Genomic DNA, 21,001 nt, shown 5'->3' on the forward strand with positions numbered 1-21,001 from the left:
GGACTTCCATATTCTCATACCCTCGTGGACAAACACTAACAATGCTTTCCATCTGATACTAGGGGGTGCGCTCAATGTGAACATCGAGGACAACTGAAGGGATTTTTGGGTAAAAAAAATTCCAGACATCTGTCGTGTAATACAACATACGAAAATGTGCCTTCCTTGTCTCTTAGCAGAATGTTGTCGTTTTTTCTGTTTGGGCAAGACAGAACTGTTCCTCTTCCCCTCACGGCTCATCTGGTTTTGCCCAAGCTGCTAGCTAGACCACACTCTGAAGAGAGAGACGTGTTATTTGTGGTAGACGTTAATACACTTAACACTGTGTTACTCACAACAAGCTGAAAACCTGACACATCTCACCTACCACACACGACAGTCACTCCGCATGGAACAGCACAATTAAAAAAGCAAGTATTTGAAGAACGTCCAATTTCTGCGAAGACCTCATTTGGGAGGCCAAAGGGGTTCAGGTACACTTGGCAGCATAATGACTAATTATTATGTTCGAAAGACGGAGAAGTTGCTCAAGAACAGTCGGGGCATGCACTGCACCAGGGCACACTGACTACCCCCGGCAGCCGCCGGCATGAGAAGCAGCTGCATACCCCTCGCCCCCACCCCCGAGAAAATCTTCACGAGAACCGTTCTACAAAACCAGAGCCAGAACCCCTGCCCCAGCTGTGGTGGGGGGGGTTAGGGAGGGGGGGGCGAAGGGGCAGGGAGAGGGCACATGCTGGTCAAGAGCGCGATGTGAAATGCTCTCTACATCGCACGGATCTGCTCCTTAAAAATCGACATGGAACGCACCACGTGAACTGCCACATTTATAACCCTGTGCTGATATTCAAATTTTCTGTCTTAAGCTAAAGAAAGATTGAACGCCCTGCTGTTGTGTGGCCAAGATTGAAGAGGTGTCTCACTGACATTGTTCAAAGTTTATGAAAATATATGAATGCTCAAATGTCATTGGCTTTGCGCCTCCAACAGACTGTGGTTTTATGAGAAATCAGTCTTTTAATCAAAATGATTGAATACCTTAAGGTCGAATCCAAAGATATCAGTTAATATCTAGAAACGTGCTATTTCTGCAAATTTTGCCAAGCTGTACATATTGTGGTGCATTTTAAAGTGTTAATTTGTGCATCCCATATTGAAAATTGATCTTGAGTTTTAGCTTTTTGTCAAGCAAAAACATATGGTTACAAGCTCTCTGCATTTTACGTGACGGCTGTTGAAGCTGTCACATGTGCAAACTTGATAACCGATGTGACACACACGCAAATAATTTGCTTGTTTAGTAACAATTCAAAGATTCATTATTCATGCAAACACACATTTTTTAAAATGATCAGATGGAAATAGTCTTCGTTTTGTACAACCTAGTCTCGTTGGTGTGCAAACCCAGATAAAATAAAGCTGGGGACTAAGTGGTATTAAACATATCCAAGAATATGGGTATTTTCAGATAATTATTGAACCAGATGGTGTTTTTTGTTAATTCTGCCATCAGTCTGAGAACTTGATGTCTTACATCTGCACTTGGTAAAATAAATTTTACCACTGACATTATTTCAGTTTTCTTAAAATATTTCAATCAGTTTTATACCAAGATTTGCAAACATCTGCCACAGTACATGCCTATGAGATGAAATTATTTTGAGATAATTCCTTTAAAAATAGACACCATTTACATGGAATTTTAAATTTATCACCCTTTAAATGAAATCTTCAGAACTACCAGTCTGAATGTTTAATAAAAAGTAAAATGAGAATACGACGGCCCATGTGAAAACGAACGTGGCTACCAGGTCGCGGAAAGGGCCGGCTCACTCGGAGGCGGCACCCTGGACTTCCACACGCGCTATTTCACCACCGCGACTTACCAGGGAAACGGTAAGTACGTCTTCTGTGTGGTACGATTAAAGGATAAAAGTATATGACGAATTAATCAAAAGACACAGAGGATAGAGGGATTTTACTTTCGAGTATGTTAATCAGCCCTAATTGAATTCCTCCTGGCCAGGACTGCTCCGGGGCTCGCCCACCAGCGCGCTGAGCTTCCAGGCCACCCCGAAACCAGAGAAACCAGTGGGGATGCAAACAGGAGTTCTTGGAAACTCAATTTAAATATAAAAACTCTCCATGTGGCTTCACTTCTTTGAGGTAACATTCTCACTAAGTTCACAAACAAAACCTTGCTATCAAACGGAATCCTGAATTCCCACCTCCTGATGTACGATGGACCGCATTTGGCATTTGGGTAACCGTCTTTTGCTTCCAGGTTAGACAATGAATTCTGGGGGGAAGGTTTGAGATTCCTACCCACCCCCTTTTCTTTTATTTTCTTCCCCAAACTCAGACATCTGTAACCAAACAATAATTTAGCACAGTGCTTTCCAGATAGACGGTCTGCTGCGGACCGACCAAAACCGAGCAACAAAAAACCAGTACCATGGGGCACCTGGGTGGCTCAGTGGGTTAAGCCTCTGCCTTCAGCTCAGGTCATGATCTCAGGGTCCTGGGATGGAGCCCCGCATCGGGCTCTCTGCTGAGCGGGGAGTCTGTTTCCCCCTCTCTCTCTCTGCCTGCCTCTCTGCCTACTTGTGATCTCTCTCTCTCTGTGTCAAATAAATAAACAAAATCTTTTAAAACAAAAACAAAAACAAAACCAGTACCACAATGAGAACTGACTTGGAACTGTTTCAACTCCAACAGTACCCGAAACGAGCGTATGGGGGTGACCCAACAGAGAGCTTCCCATTCGAACGCAGGTTCTAGTTCAGGGGGGAATTACTCCACCGGCCCCCACCGCAACTTGTATCCCGGTGGGGGTGGGGGCGCCCCCACAGCCAGAGCGCTGCACGTGGCCCAGTTGGGACCCCACGGCTGTGAGCACCTTGCAGCCTTCCCCCTCCCACAAAGCTCTCAAACTACAAGTGATAGTAGCCTCAGGAAGTCGGCCTCTGGCTGTCCTGGGAGCAAGGGTGTGCGGCAGGCGGTCGGCTGTGAGCACTGAAACCCGAGGCAGCTCCATGAGCTGGAGCCCGAGACTTCAGTTGCTTTCCTTGGCCGCTGGATTCCCTCGGTTACTGAGACAAGCGGTTACAAAAATTTGCTACTATTAATTATTCATTCTACTTATAGATAATACATTATTAATTATGTTTTATTAATTATAATTAAAATGAGAATTCCTATCTGTTAATCATAATAATTAATTAATATCTGTTCATTGTTATCATTAATGACAGCAGACCAAGGGTTAATAACTCAAGGCTTAGCAGGTGACATATGCTAAGTGGTGACTTTCACACAAGCTAGTTCCCTCCGAACCTCTCAGGCCGCGTATCCTAGTATCAGCGCCACCTGACAGACGCGGAAACCCACGTCTGGAGGGCGGTCTCTTGCCGCATGCCACGCAGCTACTAAAAGGCACCTGCAGAACTTAAACCCTGGGCAGTACTCCCAACCGCTCCATGCCCCTCGCTAGGGCTGCGTGCTACCCAACGTCACTGCCAAGTTCACACACCCTTCTCCCCACCACGACCCCCAGGTTACCATTCCTAGACAGCGCGGCCTAAGCAGGCAGCTCGCTCTCTTCCCCTCTCTCTTTCTCAAAGGATGCGGACAATTTTTGAGGCCCTTGTTTCACATCATCAAGCTATTTCCCAAAAAGTCAAAGCCAAGAAAACTATTAGCTACAAGAGATGCACATTACTTCAAACTCTTTTTTTCTTTTGCTAATTTGATAGAAAGTATATAATTGCTGTTTTTGTTTAAAAACAAAGTTTATGTTTGTTGAATTACTAGGACGACGAAAACCTCTCCAGATGTTTTTTTAGAAGTAGTATTTTCTGTTTGATGACTGCTCTGTCATCTTTCTAACCTACCTATTTATTGTCTGCAGTGCTTTCCCTGTTGATTTGCATGAGCTCTTTATATAAAAAGATACAGAATGTTAATGTGTTATTTGATGAAAGATCCTTTCTTTGTCTTCTAGTTGCCTTTTTATTCTGGGAACTCTGGACATACAAAATTTAGTTTATCATATAGCTAAAACTATCAATCTGTTCCTCTGTTGTTTCTTTGATTTGTTAAAATTCTGGGAAAGTTTTCTCATCAGGATTTTGATACATGTTCAATTCTATTTCTGTAAACTATTATACTTTATTTTTGTATTTAACTCTTTAAATGCATTAACACTTATTTTTGGGAACTGTGTCCAATCAAACTCTAAAAGCTGATTACCGGCTACCCTAAATCTCACATGATTTATTAAATATTAAACGACATATCCCTTCTCTGTTGGTTTGTGAGTCCTCTCAAAGAATACGCACATTCATATACATACACACATATATGTTAACTAATTACATCTAATACACTGGTGTTAACTTATTTGATTTCTTGCTAACATCTTCTCAGAGCTCTGAAATCCGACGTATTTCACTTTGGGTCCTGGTTTTGCCATTTAGTAGATCTCAGGCAAGATGGGTTTTCTCATCTTAGGAGGGAAAGAGGGAATCCACTTCCTGCAGCTGGAACAAGGATTAAATGCGATGAATTACGTCCGTGCTCTGGGCTCTGTCTGAGACACAGGAACACGTAGAAACGACAGTTCTGTGGACTGCTAGCTCCATCCATGGCGCATGTTTTCATTATTGTAACTTTGTAAATCTTATAACTCTAGTTTTTCTGCTCAGGGTTTATCAGAATTACAACTACAAATTAGAGAGGAAGAATGCTTGTCTTCCCATTGTGAAAATACTAAACATTCCACTAATTCACCTTCTATACTTATCAAAAAACCTGTTTTTTTCAAATACAGAAATTAACTTCTTGAAATGGGCATGAACATTGTTCTTGATTTTGTTGTTGTCAAAACTGTAAATGGGATTATCCCTCTAGTATTTTCCTAATTGGTTGCAGCTACGGTATAGGAAGGTCCTTCATTTTTGTATGTTATTCTTGTATTCGGCCATTTTACCGAACCATTAATTTCATAGTTTTAAAATTTTCGGGGTGCCTGGGTGGCTCAGAGGGTTAAAGCCTCTGCCTTTGGCTCGGGTCATGATCCCATGGTCCTGGGATTGAGCCCCACATCGGGCTCTCTGCTCAGCAAGGAGCGTACTTCCCCCTCTCTCTCTGCCTACAAATAAGTTTGATTTTTGCCAACAAATAAGTAAAATCTTAAAAAATTCTCACACAACTTCCTAGGCAGAGAACAATTTATGAGCAAAACAGTAACTCTCCTCTTTCTATACCTATTTACTTTGGTTTTAATTTTATTTTTTATTAACAGAACTTTCAGAGCTATTTAAAACAGTAACAGTTCTCACATGCAGTCTCATTCAGCCCTTGATTTCGAGGAAAAGGTTTCGCACCATACAGCTCTGAGAGATGCTGGTAGTCTGTCCTATGTGTGAGGAACTCAGTTTCTCATCCCTGGCAGGCTCCTTATCTTTACAAAACTTTCACCTTTATTTTATATTTTTAAGATTTTAAGTATTTTGTACCATTTATATATTTTGTGTAAGCTACCTCAAATTTTTTACTGGATAAGGAAAATATGCGAACACCATCTATTCGTTTTGCTCAGTTTCTATTCATTACAAAATGGTTTTATATTGAATGCCTCTTTTATCCTTTTAGTCTTTTTTTTTTTAAAGATTTTATTTATTTATTTGACAGAGATCACAAGTAGGCAGAGAGGCAGGCAGAGAGAGAGGAGGAAGCAGGCTCCCCACTGAGCAGAGAGCTCCATGCAGGCAGGGCTCGGTCCCAAGACCCTGGGATCATGAACTGAGCCGAAGGCAGAGGCTTAACCCACGGAGCCACCCAGGTGCCCTCATCCTTTTGGTCTTTAAGATGATCATTTGACTTTCTTCTTTAGCCTCCTGATGTAATTGAGGGATTTTTCTTAACACACTACAGACTTGTAAATGTGCACGGACAGATCATTCTACTTAGTATGTTTTATTGAAGACCTTATGTCTTATTCCAAGAGAGGCTTCCGAGACCGGGAAGTGAGAAGGGACGGAGGGTGTTCAGAAATATTATATAAGTGTTTTGTAGAAGACTGTGGGCTCAGTAAGTGTACTCCTGAAGTTTTCAGACTTGCAAAACCTGCAGTCCCATGTCATAAAACTTTCTAGAACATTAAAAAAAGAAAAAGGTCTCAATTTATTCTTGCACCATCTGCTGACATTTTTAAAACTTGTCAACCTTACATCATTATACAGCTTATTTTATTTGCAGCATTGTCTTTTGATCAATTGTTATAATAAGTTTTTTCATTTCAGGGGCACCTGGGCAGCTCAGTGGATTAAAGCCTCTGCCTTCAGCTCAGTTCCCCATCTCAGGGTCCTGAGATCTTGCCCCACATCAGGCTCTCTGCTCAGCAGGGAGCCTGCTTCCCTTCCTCTCTCTGCTGCCTGTCTGCCTACTTGTGATTTGTCTGCCAAATAAATAAAATCTTAAAAAAAATTTTTTTTCATTTCAAATTTTTTTCATTTGTTAGACTTGCCTAATTTCTATCCAAAATATCTTGAACTTATTAATTTTTGTTTTTCTGTTTTCTAGATCACTTATTACTACTTTGACTGAGTTACTTTATTACTCCTTTTTTTTGGTGACATTTTGGGACTATCCTCAATCAGTTTTCCTTTCTGAACGAGTGAATGAAATGAAATACAGAAAATAATGAATAGGGAAATTCATTTTGAATGAAATTCAACAAATGAATGAATTCAATGAATAAATGAAAACATTTATAAAAGCATTTAAGACTGCATTTATTTCTGAGTTCAACCGGTCAACTTCTATAGGTTCTAAAAGGACATTATATTTATTATTACTTTTTAAATAGTCTGCCACTATATTCTTAATTTACTTGCTTTTTTCCCATATTATAGACTATTTTAGTATTTACAGGTGATTGTTTTCCCTACTTTAACTTTTACTGTTTACCATAATGCAATCAGAGAATATGACTTGGTTAATTCCTTGTTTTTTAAATGTACTGAAATTTCCTTTAAAGCTAACTATAAGGTCCATACATTTATCACAGAACCTTGATCATAAAGTTAATGCTATGTTTAATGATGCCAAATTAAATCTTTACTAACTTCATTTTATTAATTATATTCAAATGCTACACTTGATTTTTCTTCTCGAGTTATCGTGGACTACTGCGGATTAAATACTCCACCTCAGCTGTGTTTACAGCGATTCTCTTTGAAGCCAAGGACACTTTGCTTTAGTGGACCCTTTGCTAGATTATTCATAACGCTATTACCTTCACCTGTTCATTTAATCATCAAGAGAGTTAAACACGTATGATGTGCCAGATACTTTTCTGGGACATGGGAACACAGCAGTGAATAACCCATCCGTATGGGGCTTCTACTCTAGAAGAAGTGAAAAATAGTACAAATTAAAATAAGTAAAAGCGAGAGTGTTACAGATGCTTTCACGTATATTCTGAAAGCCAAGAACATTGGCTGACAGAATAGAGATCTGATGGAGTATTATGTACCAGTCTCTGATTAAACACCTTGGAGAACGGCATCGTGTGGAACATGATGGGGATGGAGGGGTCAGGGAAAGTTCAGTTTTAAATAGGGCAGTCAGAAAAGACCTTGATGAGAAGCTGACAAGAGCAATGACTGAAAGTAAAAGAAAAGGCAGACCACGTGGCTGCCTGCAGGAGAACAGTAAGTGCAAAGACCCTGAGGTCAGAGCATCCTTATTATGTCTGGAAACAGTGAGGAGGCCAGTGTGGCTGGAGCAGGATCACAAGGGAAAAAGATATCCAGATGAAGCCTGGGAGTTGTGTTAGCAAGTGTGAAAATTTTGGCTTTCGCTGTGAGTGAGATGGAAGCCATGAAGGGTTCTGAGCAGCAAAGAACAGGCACGGACTTAGGTTTCAGAACCGCACTGGCAAATACGGTAGCCACTAGCCACTTGTGGTTATGTTAATTAAAATTTAAATTAACTAAAATGAAAGAAAATTGAGAATTCAGGTCCTTGGTTGCACTAGCCCCATATGAAGCACTCAACAGCTGCATGTGGGGAGTGGCGACCCCTGAACATCACAGAGCTAGAACATTTCCTTCATCACAGAACATTCTCCTGGACAGTCTGTTTCTGAAGGGTTCCCCTGGCAGCAGTACTGAAAACCGAACGCCGCAGAGCATGGAGGCAGCAGGAAGAACGGCGAGGAGGCTACTGATGACAGATGGTGGCCTCCGGGACCAGAGCAAGCAGTGGGGGAGGGGACAGTGACCTGACTGCAGAGAGATTCAGGGGATTAGCCATGAGCGTCTGCTGACAGCCTGGATGTGGAGCTACCGGTCAGTTCGTCAAAAGTCAAGGATTACGAACCAACCGGACTTTGTCAATCACCACTTAATTACCTTGAGGAATGGCGGGCACCGGGCGGTTGCTGAATGGGACTCGCATCGTGGCTGCTCCACAAAGAATAAGGAAAACGTCAGTCCTGACATCTTCCCTCCCTTCCTAAAATAAATGAATGTCTAACCCTTCTGCAAAGGAGAGTCATGTGGGAATTGGAAAAAAATAGTTCAAACTTCCCTAAAGCTGACACATAGTATATGAATCATTAACCCTTAAAAACTGAGCAATTAACCTCCTCCAATGTTACAAAGTATCCCTCTAGCAGTTCTAGAAAACCTGGGGGAAGTGATTCTATCCCCTTAACTGAGTGAGTACTGGAGATGAAAAGTACTTGATAAACTGCAGTGTCCTTAATTAGTAACAGTAATGGCTACTTACATATTATTTACCAAGATCTCAGATATAATGGTACATTTTCTCTTTCATACCTTAAGCACAGTATATGCCTTGTAACTACTTCTGGAAAGAAAAAAAAATGAACTCGTCCTTCCTAACACTCAGCTTTATATCTTCGTTTTATGCTGAGTTGGCCAAGTCTCCAGGTGGTAGGAATGTTCAAGTTGCTTTGCTGGGACCGGGCGAACTAACGGGTAAGCTACAATAAAATCCTTCTACTTGGCCTTCAGGGCAACTGTGATAAAAGTGGCTACAAATACATGCTTCCCTCCTGTTTTCAGCTCTTCTGACGTGCTTTGATGAAATACAGAAAAATTGGTAGTAGGGTCACTAGCTAAAGGATGCCAGGATGAAACAAAGCTAATGTCACTGTAGGGCAGAAATCAGAAAAAGAAGACCACAATGTAATTTTACTGTAACTAGACCAAGGGAAAACTCATAGGATGAAAATGACAATTGTAACAGCTCTGATTGAATCTTAATTATTACCAGTATTCCTTATTCTAAATTCCTTATCTTTGGTGGGACACGTTGGAAGTTAGTAGTCTACATTACTAGTTTGACCCACACCATTAAACCTCACCTGCCACATAAGAACAATCGTTCCAAACAGGAGTCGGAGTCGAGGTAGTTCACTCAGTTCAATACGGCACCAGTGCCTTAGTACCTTGCACTGGAAATATACCCTATCCTAAGTCCTATCACAGCAGGAGTAATGTTAACAACAGAAGTAGTAATAAAAGTTGTAATGATTCTCACACTGAAATGACTTGAAACTACATGGTGCTTGAGTTCAAAATGACGTGTAACTGTTACCATGTATTTTAATCACCTAATTTAGGGAAGTTAGAAATTAGTCCCAAATAAGGAAATGAGAAAACAAAGACTGTAGCTACCAAGTAGGTGAGCCAGGAAAAGACAAAAGTTTTTGACTCACAGAACAGATCTCTAGTTCTGTATGCTGAAGTCAATAAAAATTCACCATCTTAATGTTCATAAACATAGCTTCTAACCTTTGCCCTTATATGAGATTTCGGGTACTACTGAAAACCAAAATACCAAAAAAATCCACTTAAAATTACAATATCATGATGGCCTAAATGTAGTTCCTGTCTATTTTTAGATTAAAGTTTTTTTTTTTTTTTTTAAATTAACAACAACAACAAAAAAGCTTTTTAAAATACACACAGGTCAGCTGAGACTATCAGTCGATGGTCTGTTTTATTTCTGGCCGGCAGACACCATTAAAAGTTATAAAACTCTAACAACTGTTTTCATTTATGTCTCTCTCCAATCACTCTGATAGCTGTAATGTCTGAAGAAGTTCAAGATCTGTAAAGCCTGTCACATTACAGAAACATGTCTCCCTAAACGGAATGTGAAATTCCAGTAATTGAAGTGATAAATCTAGTGTTTTTTGCAGGGGTACTTTTGATGAGAACGACAGTAGTAAATTAGGAAATATTCTGTGCTGTTATATCATGGTAAAAGCCTTTCCATTACCTGTTGTCAGTCACTTGGGATGGGCAAATAACTCAGCTGTCAATCTACCTAGAAAACCCGAAGTTCTCTGAATGATCAATAAAGAATATATATATATATATATATATATATATATATATATATATATATATATATAAACTCTCCATTATCTTCATCTAATTCTGTAGACAAGCCTACGTTGTTTTCTTTCCCTGAACTGGAGCCCATCTCATTTATTCAGAACCAGATTGGGCATCTAGGACTATTCCATTGTTTTTTGCCCATTACATGGTTTTCAAACAGTCGGTGAGTGCTCCGTTCCAGTAAGATGCCTCTGTACCGGGCTGCTGAGGGCAGGTTTATACACGACACAGACTTAACTGAATTACTAGTAACTGCTGCCTCCATTTCTTTATTGATTTTTCAGCTGAAATATTTATTGCCTTATGTTTTCTACTTTAAAAGTCCATTCTTTAGCATTTCTTCGGATCGTGCAGAAATATTCTAGAAGCTGTATCCGTTCGCATTATTCTGAGTAACAGCAAACGCGAGAGCACAGCATTAGCGTTCTCTCTCAAATGAGCTCACTCACAGAATTTATAAGGGAAGGAAATAGATAACCTCGTGTTTTGACTAAAACAATTAATCTGTTCAGGCTCCATCAGCTTCCACTTTAGAATATTTGTCTCGGTTGTCGAAACCAGGTAACAGGAGGTGTGTTTCTTAAGTCACTAGGAAAGTTCCACCTCTCTGGTATGAGTAGCTACTTTTGCTGGAGCACAGCACCCACAGACGGACTCCCTGCTCATCTGCACAGACCTGTTTAATTCTTACAACTTTCAAAGGAAGAAAAAACAGCACTAAAGATAAATTATCTTTAAGTTTTACTTTCAGCTCAGATTTAAAAAAAAAAAACCAAAAGTACTTGATGGAAAAGATTAATGGAGACAAAGTAACTCATGTCCCTTACCCTCAACACATTAAACTTCATTTATCACGTATTTTATTTTGGTTGATGGTTTAAAAATGGCCAAAAGAAAAGGAATCTGACTACTTATGAGGATAAGTGGCAAGATTAGAGGAATCATTTATCTGGAATGAAAAGCCCTGATTCGGTTAAGAATGTGCAGTTGTGTGTATCTTTATTAAAAGCAAACTCAGAGTTATTTGGAAGAGGATAAAAAGACAAGTAAGCGAGAAGATGGCTTAATCTTCAAGAAGGTAGGAGGAATGACTTCCGCTGGAAGGAATTAAAGTGGGGGCGCGTAGTGCCAGCCACCGGGAGCAGGGCAGGGGCCACCTGGGAACGTTAGAAGCCGGGAAGAGAATAAGGATCTGGAGCACCAAACCCCAGAAAGTCACGTCGGTGACCAGGTACTCGACTGATACACAAACCCTCTCCTGTCTGAATTCCCTTAAATCCGAAAATAAAGACCGTACCTAACTTTCTTTAGAAAACATAAAACTTCAGAAGCCCGAAGGCGGGGACACACGAGGTGAATACGCTGATCACCAAGCTTGTTCTGTTCCCTTGTGCCATCGTAACTACACGGGGACCCGGCAACCCAAACAAGCCCACGCTCATCTGGGAACAGTTATATGAAGTTCAAGGCTTTTCCTCAGAAAACACAAAAGCTTCAGTAGAATTTGACCTGCAATCTGAAGTCTTTCTGGCAACAGAAATGTCGAGCACTGAACAGATCTCAAGAACTCTGGCTAAACCAAGATACTCCACATGCTGACGGCCGGAGCCTAAACGGGCCGATTTAATGCTCGGGATGTCATTTACCTGCAATTACAAAAGGCAAAAGTCAAGGAAACACACAGACAAAAGTACAAGGCACACAGAACAATTGCTTAATTTATTTCTGGAGAGTATATGCACTTGAGGAACAGTTTTATCAGAGCTTTTAGGGGTCCCAGGTGGTCCTGTGAAGATCGTGAGCGAGGGCCAGTGGACCGTGCGTACGCGGACCTTCCTGCCTCGCCACCCGGAGGGAGGACATTGCGCTCCCTCGAAGCATGATACCAGGCCTCTCCAATTAACGCATATTTCACTAAATGCGAATCCTTCTGTGAAAACAGAAGTTCACCTTGCTTCATGGGCAAAAGTCCAGGGAACATTTCTGCCGGCTTTCTTTCCTCTAGTAACTAAACCACATGTTTTTCTCTCTTAGACAAAGCCTTTTGGGGCTTTGTATTCAAGAGGAATAAAAGAGGGAAGGAAGGGTGTGCTCCAAAGTAAGGAGGGATACTCTTCTCTGCTGCCGTTTGAATCTGTCATTAAAAGTGCAAAGGAAAAAAAACAACTACTCATCACTTAATAAATATGGATCTACAACAATTCCTGCTGTGAACATCACGTCTTCACTGAGAAAGAGAAAAACGAGTTTCTCCCAAACCTTTATTTGAATGTACACGGAACACACTTTCCTAAAATTGCCCACATGTCACTGCATCTATTTTTCTTTTTAAATCAGGCATTAAATATGCATCCTGACTCCCACGTAGGCAATCTGCAGCACAGCAAAAATGACTGTGTATTCAATTATAGGCTAAATAAATATAGCAAACATTAGGGGAAAAAGTTTCCAAGTCTATGGGCACCACGCAGGGTCTCCTTTGCCCCCTGCACAATCAGGGGTTCTGTGTCAAGTGCTGCCAACACACAGGCCACGCCCCGAACCTTCTGGGAGCCATCGAGGAAACGGGCCTCTTCTGTAATTAGATACTGGGTCAGTTTGGAAAAGAAAAAGAAAAAGAAAAAGAAAAAAGAAAACTTCTCCATGGAGCTAGTTGATGAATCTAGCATATACTTACACTGAAAACAGGTTACTTTAATGAATAAGCTGCTCACAGAATAAGGTATTTATATCACCCCTTTCTATCATGAAATTAGGTTAACACTCCTGTAACGAATTGCAAAACAGCAAATTCACAACAAAGTTAGGATTTTTTCCCTTCATCCTTGTTCAGCTGCAGAGGTTTTCAGAACAAACTCCACCGAGATGCAGGTTCCGCTGCAGTCGTGGGGACCATCTGCTTCCGACCTTCCCATTATTACAGACCTTGTTCTGGTTTTCAATAATTTGGAAGAAATAGTTTTGTTGGAAGTCAATGCTATGAGCCTTCTGTAAAGTTCAGTTAAAAATGGAAAACACCGGGATGCCTGGGTGGCTCAGTTGGTTGGGCAGCTGCCTTCGGCTCAGGTCATGATCCCAGCGTCCTGGGATTGAGTCCCACATCGGGCTCCTTGCTCAGCAGGGAGCCTGCTTCTCCCTCTGCCTCTGCCTGCCATTCTGTCTGCCTGTGCTCGCTCTCTTTTCCTCTCTCTCTCTGACAAATAAATAAAATCTTAAAAACAACAACAACAACAACAACAACTGGAAAACACCTTCAGCGGGAGATTGAAGTCATGATAAATCATGGAGCCTTGCACACCACGTTCCCCCAGAGCCTGCTAGTTCCCCTGCCTGTCCTGATGGGGCCCAAGAGCCTGACGGTGTCCATCGTGGCTCAGTCATGAGGGGATGAAGTGGGGGCCACCGACAGGACTCGTGGAAGCACTGCTAACAGTCTCCGGCGCCAGGGCCCGGCCGCCACAGCCAACAGCCAGCCATTCGCAGGAGCCACTAACTTTACTGTTTAAATGTATCAATAGCCAGGTGGGAACTTCTTGCTGAAGGTTTAAAAAAGCATTTTAATATACCACATAATAAATATTTAGACACACTGTGAATTTAAATCCCACACTTCTTAATAAAGATTTATGTAGATTTTACTGGGCTATTAAAAAACCTTCCCAAACACAAAAAGTCCATTTGTCATTGGGCAAAATTTTATACAGAAATTATTCCAAACAAATAGACCAGATTTGCCCCATAATTTATAATTCCTCTTATAAGCCTTTCAAAGTGGAATTATGACGCAAGTTTTGGTTTATAAAAATGGTAGTACCATTTAAGTAGACTCTACTTGATCATTTGAAAATACTGAGAAGAAAAATCCAATATTTATTCTTTCTTCAACAGGTATGCATTACACGCTGCTTACAAGTGTTTTCTTTGGTAAAACGTTTAAATGGATCAGTATTTTCTTACCATCTTCCTTCTTTTCCTCTGCCACTAGGATTCATGTTGTGGTAAGCAAAGTTTTCCTGTGCAGCAGTATTTATCCAAGCCCTGTTTGTAGCGGCGAAGGAAGCCGGCGCGTGCTTGTAGCAGGGAAGCGTCAAACACACTGTGGTGTGCTCACGCTCTTACGCGTCGTGCGCTTATTCAGACGAGTAATTAGATCTGCAACTCCCGACTGAGAGGGAGAAAGCAAGTCATGGGATGTGTGGACAGTACCCTTTCCCTTCGCTTCCCAAAGCGGAGATGAGGGGCTCGTGCTTTCATTCCCGCAGCAAGGTGTGGTGCAGACCGAGCTGTGAAGGGCAATTCGGGGACTGCGAGACGAGTGTGTGTGTGTGTGTGTGTGTGTGTGCGTGTGCGTGCGTGTGTGTGTGTGCGCGCGTGCGTGTGTGTGTGCGTGTGCGCGCGTGCGTGTGTGTGTGCGTGCGCGTGCGTGCGTGTGTGTGCGCGCGCGCGCGCGTGTGTGTGTGTGTGTGTGCGCGCGTGCGTGTGTGTGTGTGTGTGTGTTGCTTCACTGTTACAAGTCAATTATTGGATGAATTTAAAATTTCTAATAACGAAAATGAAAACCAAGTGCAAACCAGGAGTGGCTTAATACAGGAGACTCAAATTTTAACCCACTAATTCCCCGTCCATTTCCCAGGTGCTTAATTCCCATCAAGTCTTCTGCTCCCGGCATGACATAGGATAAAGTGCAGCTTCCTTCAGGGATGCCAGGTTCCTGGTTAGGGTTACGAGGATTGGCTAGACCTGACAAGGGACAGTTCGGTGCCAGCATGAAAGAGCAATGTTTCAGAAGTGTTCCCTGCTCACCCGTCTCCCCTCCGGAGAGAAAACACGACGGTGGCAGGGGAGGGAGGGAGAGAACCCTAAGCAGGCCCCACGCCCTGCCTGACGCGGTGCTCGACCTCAGGAAGCTGAGACCGTGATCGGAGCCAAAATCAGGAGACCTACACCCAACCAACTGAGCCACCCAGGCACCCCAACAGCAGTGTTTTATAGATGGAAGACGTATCTGCTATCCAAATGAGTACTTTTCCTTACGTAAAATATCCATTTAGTGTGTTAGTCCAATACACAGGGCAGAGATGTCTGCGGCAAAAGGGCCCCCTCCCCATCCTAGGGTGAGTCAGGAGGGGCAGGGGTCATTCCCTGAGGGCCCACCACACTGCCGATCAAGAGAACCCAGGAACGCACGCCCACAGCCACGCCCGCAGCCTTCGGCACAGGGCGTTCAAGGGCGGAGGCTGATTCCACCGGGCTAGAGCTGCAGCTCGCGGGGCCCGCCAGGCCCAACTGTGCACACTGCCGGGATGCAAAACACAAACACCTCTGGGCACCACAGACACCACGGAAATGAGGCTTGCACTTCTACGGGCATCAGGCACTGGAAGTGACAGAAAAGTCCCCCAGGGACCCACCTATTCTGGTGACACAGGACCCGCGGGGGCTTCGCCAGGTGTGCAAGAGTCTCCACAGCCAGCTGTCTGCCTCCTCTGGTCTGCCGCGGGCCCGCAAGTCTCTGGGTGACCCTTCTAATACGGCACACCCGAGCAGCCCATCATCGAGGGCCCCGTGGGGACGCGCACCCCTGCCCCTCTCTCGGCAAACCCGGACAGACCGTGAGTGGAGAGCCTCAGAAGTCAGACCACGCTTCTCCTCCATCTGGGAGCCCACGGTCAGAAAGCGGCTACAGCAATGATCAGGGGGCCTCCCCCGGAGTCCAGGAAACACCGTCACGAAGTGGTTTCGGGTAACGTGGTCTTTTCTACGCCAGGGCTTCGTCCGGATTTCCACTCCATATGCTTTGAAGTTTACTGTATTTCTGCACCAGTTGGCCAGATGAACTCCTCAGCTCCCGATTAAGGCTAACGTACAGGTTTACATTAGAAAGGGATAAAAAAAATGCAAGCAAGGCTCCAAGTGTTTAGGAGCAAGTAGGCTTGAATTATAACTTGTAATTAATTAGTGCAGAGAAGGAGGAAATGAGATCCAAGAAGACGGTTTTTATCCAACAATTACCTGGATCCCGTTTCCTCTCCTGCCATCCTTTCCTGCTTAAAAATGTCAGGCGGGCCAAGCTCTTGCCCGTCACTCCTGTCCTCGATAGCACACCGCACACTGCACATGCCTTGTGCCCCCGAGTTTGCCCTCCTGTGCATATGACTGCGGATCCCCGCCGGGGGTGCTCTTGCTCAAGGGCCCAGTGCAAACACGGGGCCTTCAGGAAGGCTTCTTGCCCAAACTGCTCATCTGTGAACTCCTGGAGGTCTGGGCTCCTGTTTTCCTTTAAAGCCGTTCTCCCGGGGACAGAGATAATTGCTCACAGAACTTTCTGGCTGCCTCATCTCAAGTAAGCAAAATGTGTGGGGGACGCCCCCTTCACAGAGAATGACCTTTGGTCTACAGTTCTGTGTCACAGTCCCGGTCACTGTCCCTCCTTCTTCCCCACTGGTCACTATCCAAATTCCCACATGTCTCCAGAATAAGCTGTTTTCAAGTAAGAGAATTGGCATCAAGTTTATAATTCCAGCTGGATAAGAAGTTTCACTTTTTCCTTCTGAGCCACCTCCCAAATTCACAGTTTTTTTGTTTGTTTGATTGTTTTTGTTTTTAAGTCACAGGTCCCTGTAAAAGCAAGGGCCCTTCCTGGCAGGGGTGAAGCCCGAGGGTTTAGACTGTGGGCTAATAAGCCACGGATGAGGCTGTCCACCTTCGAATCTGAGTCCCCAAGACCCCGCCGGCAAGGGAGGCCGAGGGGGGAGAAGGACTTAGCGGAGCCCGGAAACTGCGCCGGCAGCGCACAGGGACGGGACACGTGGCGGACTCGCCCACTGGGGAAGCTCCCGTCAGCACCCAGGCTGCCTCCCCCAGAAGCACTGAAGGGGTGGCGACCACCTGACACCTGTGCCCACCTGACACCGGCGCAGCATCCACCAAACCAACGGGAGCGGCTCGCAGACGCTAGCCGGGTCCCGCTGCGCACGCTCTCCTCCGCTGAAAAACCGATCACTCGCTTCACAAAGCTCAGTTTATGAAATGCCTTGAGATCTGCTTTAAGGCTGGCTTCTTTCATTCCCCTCTTCCTTCCTGGATATGGGGGTCAGAAACACAGGAATGCTTAGGAGCTAGGTTCTGCACTCAAACCCCCAGAGCTCAAATCCAGGCTCTGCCGCTGGTACCCTGAATGCGTGACTTCACATTCTGCGTGGACTGGCCGTACTGTGAAGTGGGGCCAATAACGCTCCTACTGTAGCTACCGTGAAGATCAGATGGTTTTGCGCACATGACAAGCTTATCACAGTGCCCAACACGGTGAGGGTCAACGAGCTATTCTTTCGTCGGGCCATTGTCACAGAATTCCTACTCTCTTCCCTAAGTCACCCTCACGGAAGTCATTTCAAGTTATGCCAACACTGAGCTAGGAATCAAGTCCCTGAACAAGAAATGCATGGTTTAATTCTCCTGGAGGTGTTTACATTTAAAAATAATGGGCGCATGGGTGGCTCAGTGGGTTAAGCCTCTGCTTTTGGCTCAGGTCATGATCTCAGGGTCCTGGGATCGAGCCCCACATGGGGCTCCCTGCTAAGCCTGCTTACCCCCACCCCCCACTGCCTGCCTCTCTTCGGCTACTTGTGATTTTTGTGAAATAAATGAACAAAATCTTTAAAAACATTAAAAAAATAAAAATAAGTCTATTACCAACTGTGTGTCTGTCCGGGCGGGATACATGGAGCTGATGCCCCTGAGCTGGGGGAGTTTCATTTCATTCATTCATCTGTGTGCTAGACCTTACAGTTGGTTACTTCCCTGTCTACCACTTATTACTGGCACATTAAAATATGTGGGACTACCTGTAATGTGTCACACAATCAGCTCTGAACTAACAGGACAGAGTTAAGTGGCTTGATATAAGAAAAATAGACAAAATAAATAGCTCTTCTGCATGCCGACAAAAATGAAATATAAGTAAAATATAATTAAAAAATTCTGTACACCACTGCTACCAAAATATTTACTCTACAGGGAAAACAACTGATTGAAGGACCAAAAGCTGAAGTAAATGGTGAGAAACAGTACTCTAATAAAGGAACTTTTAAAATTAAAAAGATGATAATTTACTCGCAATGTATTCTTTTTTATTAACATATGATGTATTATTAGCCCCAGGGGCACAGGTCTGTGAACCATCAGGCTTACACACCTCACAGCACTCCCCATAGCACATACCCTCCCAGTGTCCACAACCAGCCACCTTATTCCTACCGCCCTCCCCCTGGCAACCTTCAGTTTGTTTTGTGAGATTAAGAGTCTCTTATGGTTTGTCTCCCTCCCGATCCCATCTTGTTTCATTTTTTTCCTTCCCTGTCCCCCAAACCCCCCACTCTGCCTCTCAAATTCCTCATGTCAGAGAGATCATATGATCGTTGTCTTTCTCTGACGGACTCTGCTCTGCATAATACCCTCTAGTTCCATCCAGGTCATTTGCGATGTGTTCCTGAAGAACGTATGAGAGAAAAGAAATGAAGGGACTCTGTCCTCCTCACTGTTAAGAGAGAACACCTCACAGGCGGGACAAGAGAGGTGGTGCACGGGGCGGGATAAAGACCCTAGAAAGAAGAGGAAAGATGCACGGACGGAGCCGGAGGGGCCGGGGGCACTGGATTCATTCCACAGACACGTGTTGCCTCCTTCCAATGACCTGCAAAGGGGTGATCCACAAAATCTCCATGGACACCACAATGCCCAAAGGTCCTGTCTAACCTCCCCAACATGGCAGACAAGGACCTTCACTATTTGTTCCTAGTTGGCCCTTGTAGTCTCACCCCCACATACTCCCCAACGTAAGGCCTTTGACCAGCCACACTGAACGGACCCACTTTGCACCTACGCATTCCGGGGATGACTCTGGCCGAGAATACCGTGTACCTGTCTATAAAACACGTTCCAAACCCAGCGTCTACCTCCACAGCTCCCCCTGCCTGCGGGGAGCCGAGCGAGCCTGTGTGTGTGCCCCTGTGGCATTGGAGACGACTCTCTCTTTTGGCACATCCTGTGCAGCAGACGACTTACCCGCTACCACGCATCATCTCCTCTACTGGAGACGGAGGGCCTCTCGAAGGCCGCGGCTGTCTCATTCTGAGCGCCCTGCATTCTCTGGCTGCAGTGCTTTTAAATTATAGATCAATAACAAGGAGAAAAAAGCTAAAAGCCCATAAACATCAGGAAATGTAGAATAATTTAAAATAACTCCAGAGACCGCAGAAATCAGAAAACGTTTAGAGCTGAAAGATTTCAGAAGTTTCTAGAATACTAAAACTTGGAAGTTGCAGCTAAGGCAATACTCAGAGGGAAATTCAGGCCCTACAGCACTGGTGCTTAAAAAACACAGAAATTAGACAAGTGATAAGCATTCGGTTTGAGAATTCAGGAAAAAAATGACTAAACCAAAAAGTAGAAAGAAGGAAACAAAACCTAAGAACAGAATTTACCCAACATAAAACAAAGTGTAATAGGAAGGAGCTGCTATTTTAAGAAGACCAATAAAACCAACAAGCCACTCTTGAGCAGTAAGAGAGCACAGAGGATGGCGTCAGCGACGTGAAAGGGACACACCAAACACGGCGGCTCGGAGGCCCATCCTGAAACAGGCCTTGCCGGAGTTTACTCACCATGCCCTCGCTAAAACTTCCCGTTCAGATCCCACACTTCATTCAGCAGATGGCAATTCTTACAAAAAGTCAATCCTATGTTCTAATAATGAATCAAAACTCCTCTGGACCCACCATTCACACTTCAGTTTTCCCTAACACATTTCCAAGTCATCACACCCCCACCAGACAGCGTCGAGCACGTCACACTGTGCCACAAGCCAGCCTGGCACTCTCAGAAGCATGCGGGAATTTAACACTTCCAGAAGCTTCTAACTTACTCAAAGATGCTAACTTACAAGTGTGCATGACTGAGGAGAAAGCAATTATATGTATAACTCAGGGGAAAAAAGACTTAAAGTTTAGTTTAAGGAGACAAGAATTTAAGTTCAAAATTCTGTTCTATGGAGCAGAAATGGGGACGAGCAGTCATGTCCAAACACATCGACACCTGTAAAGACCTCAGAAAAAATAAGACAATCTGTGTCTAAAGTTTTTAATCTCATTAATTAAAATAAAATTTCCAAATAGCTTAATCTTTTTCTTTTAAAAAACTAAATCTTTTTTAAGTTAAAAAACTAAAATCACCCATTCAATGAAAATATGCCAGCTAAGTTTGGGACAGGATCTGGGCTGAATTTGGTGGTTCAACAGAAGACCTCGTACGAACAATAGCTCTAAGGTGGTGGGGAGGGGGCAGGAAGCAAGTTCTTTTGTTTTAGAGACTAGAACTGCAACAGAAACAAAATACAATAAAAAATGAAAATTCAGGTACAGGAATTATGCATTTCATACTGAATAATTATTTCTGTACTGCCCGTAAATCCTCTCTGGTAAGCTGTGCATCTAAAACTCATCGAACTGCCAAGGGGTAAACGCGGCTCCATCCATCAAGCAGCCACTTGACAAATACATTCC

At 43.7% G+C, this 21,001-nt stretch overlaps 1 protein-coding gene across 6 annotated transcripts in view; it reads right to left on the reverse strand.

The window, feature by feature from the left end:
• ZNF407 (zinc finger protein 407) overlaps positions 1–21,001 on the reverse strand; it is a 433,426-nt gene that overhangs the window by 42,246 nt on the left and 370,179 nt on the right. The window contains exon 9 of one of the 6 annotated variants that reach the window (XM_032309888.1): positions 16,099–16,300. The exons of the other annotated variants lie outside the window; for them this stretch is intronic. Within the exon in view, the coding sequence (XP_032165779.1) occupies positions 16,284–16,300 (17 nt within the window). The 3' untranslated portion in view covers positions 16,099–16,283. Of the gene's footprint in view, positions 1–16,098; positions 16,301–21,001 lie in introns of those variants that run through there. 6 annotated transcript variants of the gene reach the window in all.

Source organism: Mustela erminea, chromosome 13, assembly GCF_009829155.1.
Source record: "Mustela erminea isolate mMusErm1 chromosome 13, mMusErm1.Pri, whole genome shotgun sequence".
In the NCBI taxonomy this organism is placed as follows: Eukaryota; Metazoa; Chordata; class Mammalia; order Carnivora; family Mustelidae; genus Mustela; species Mustela erminea.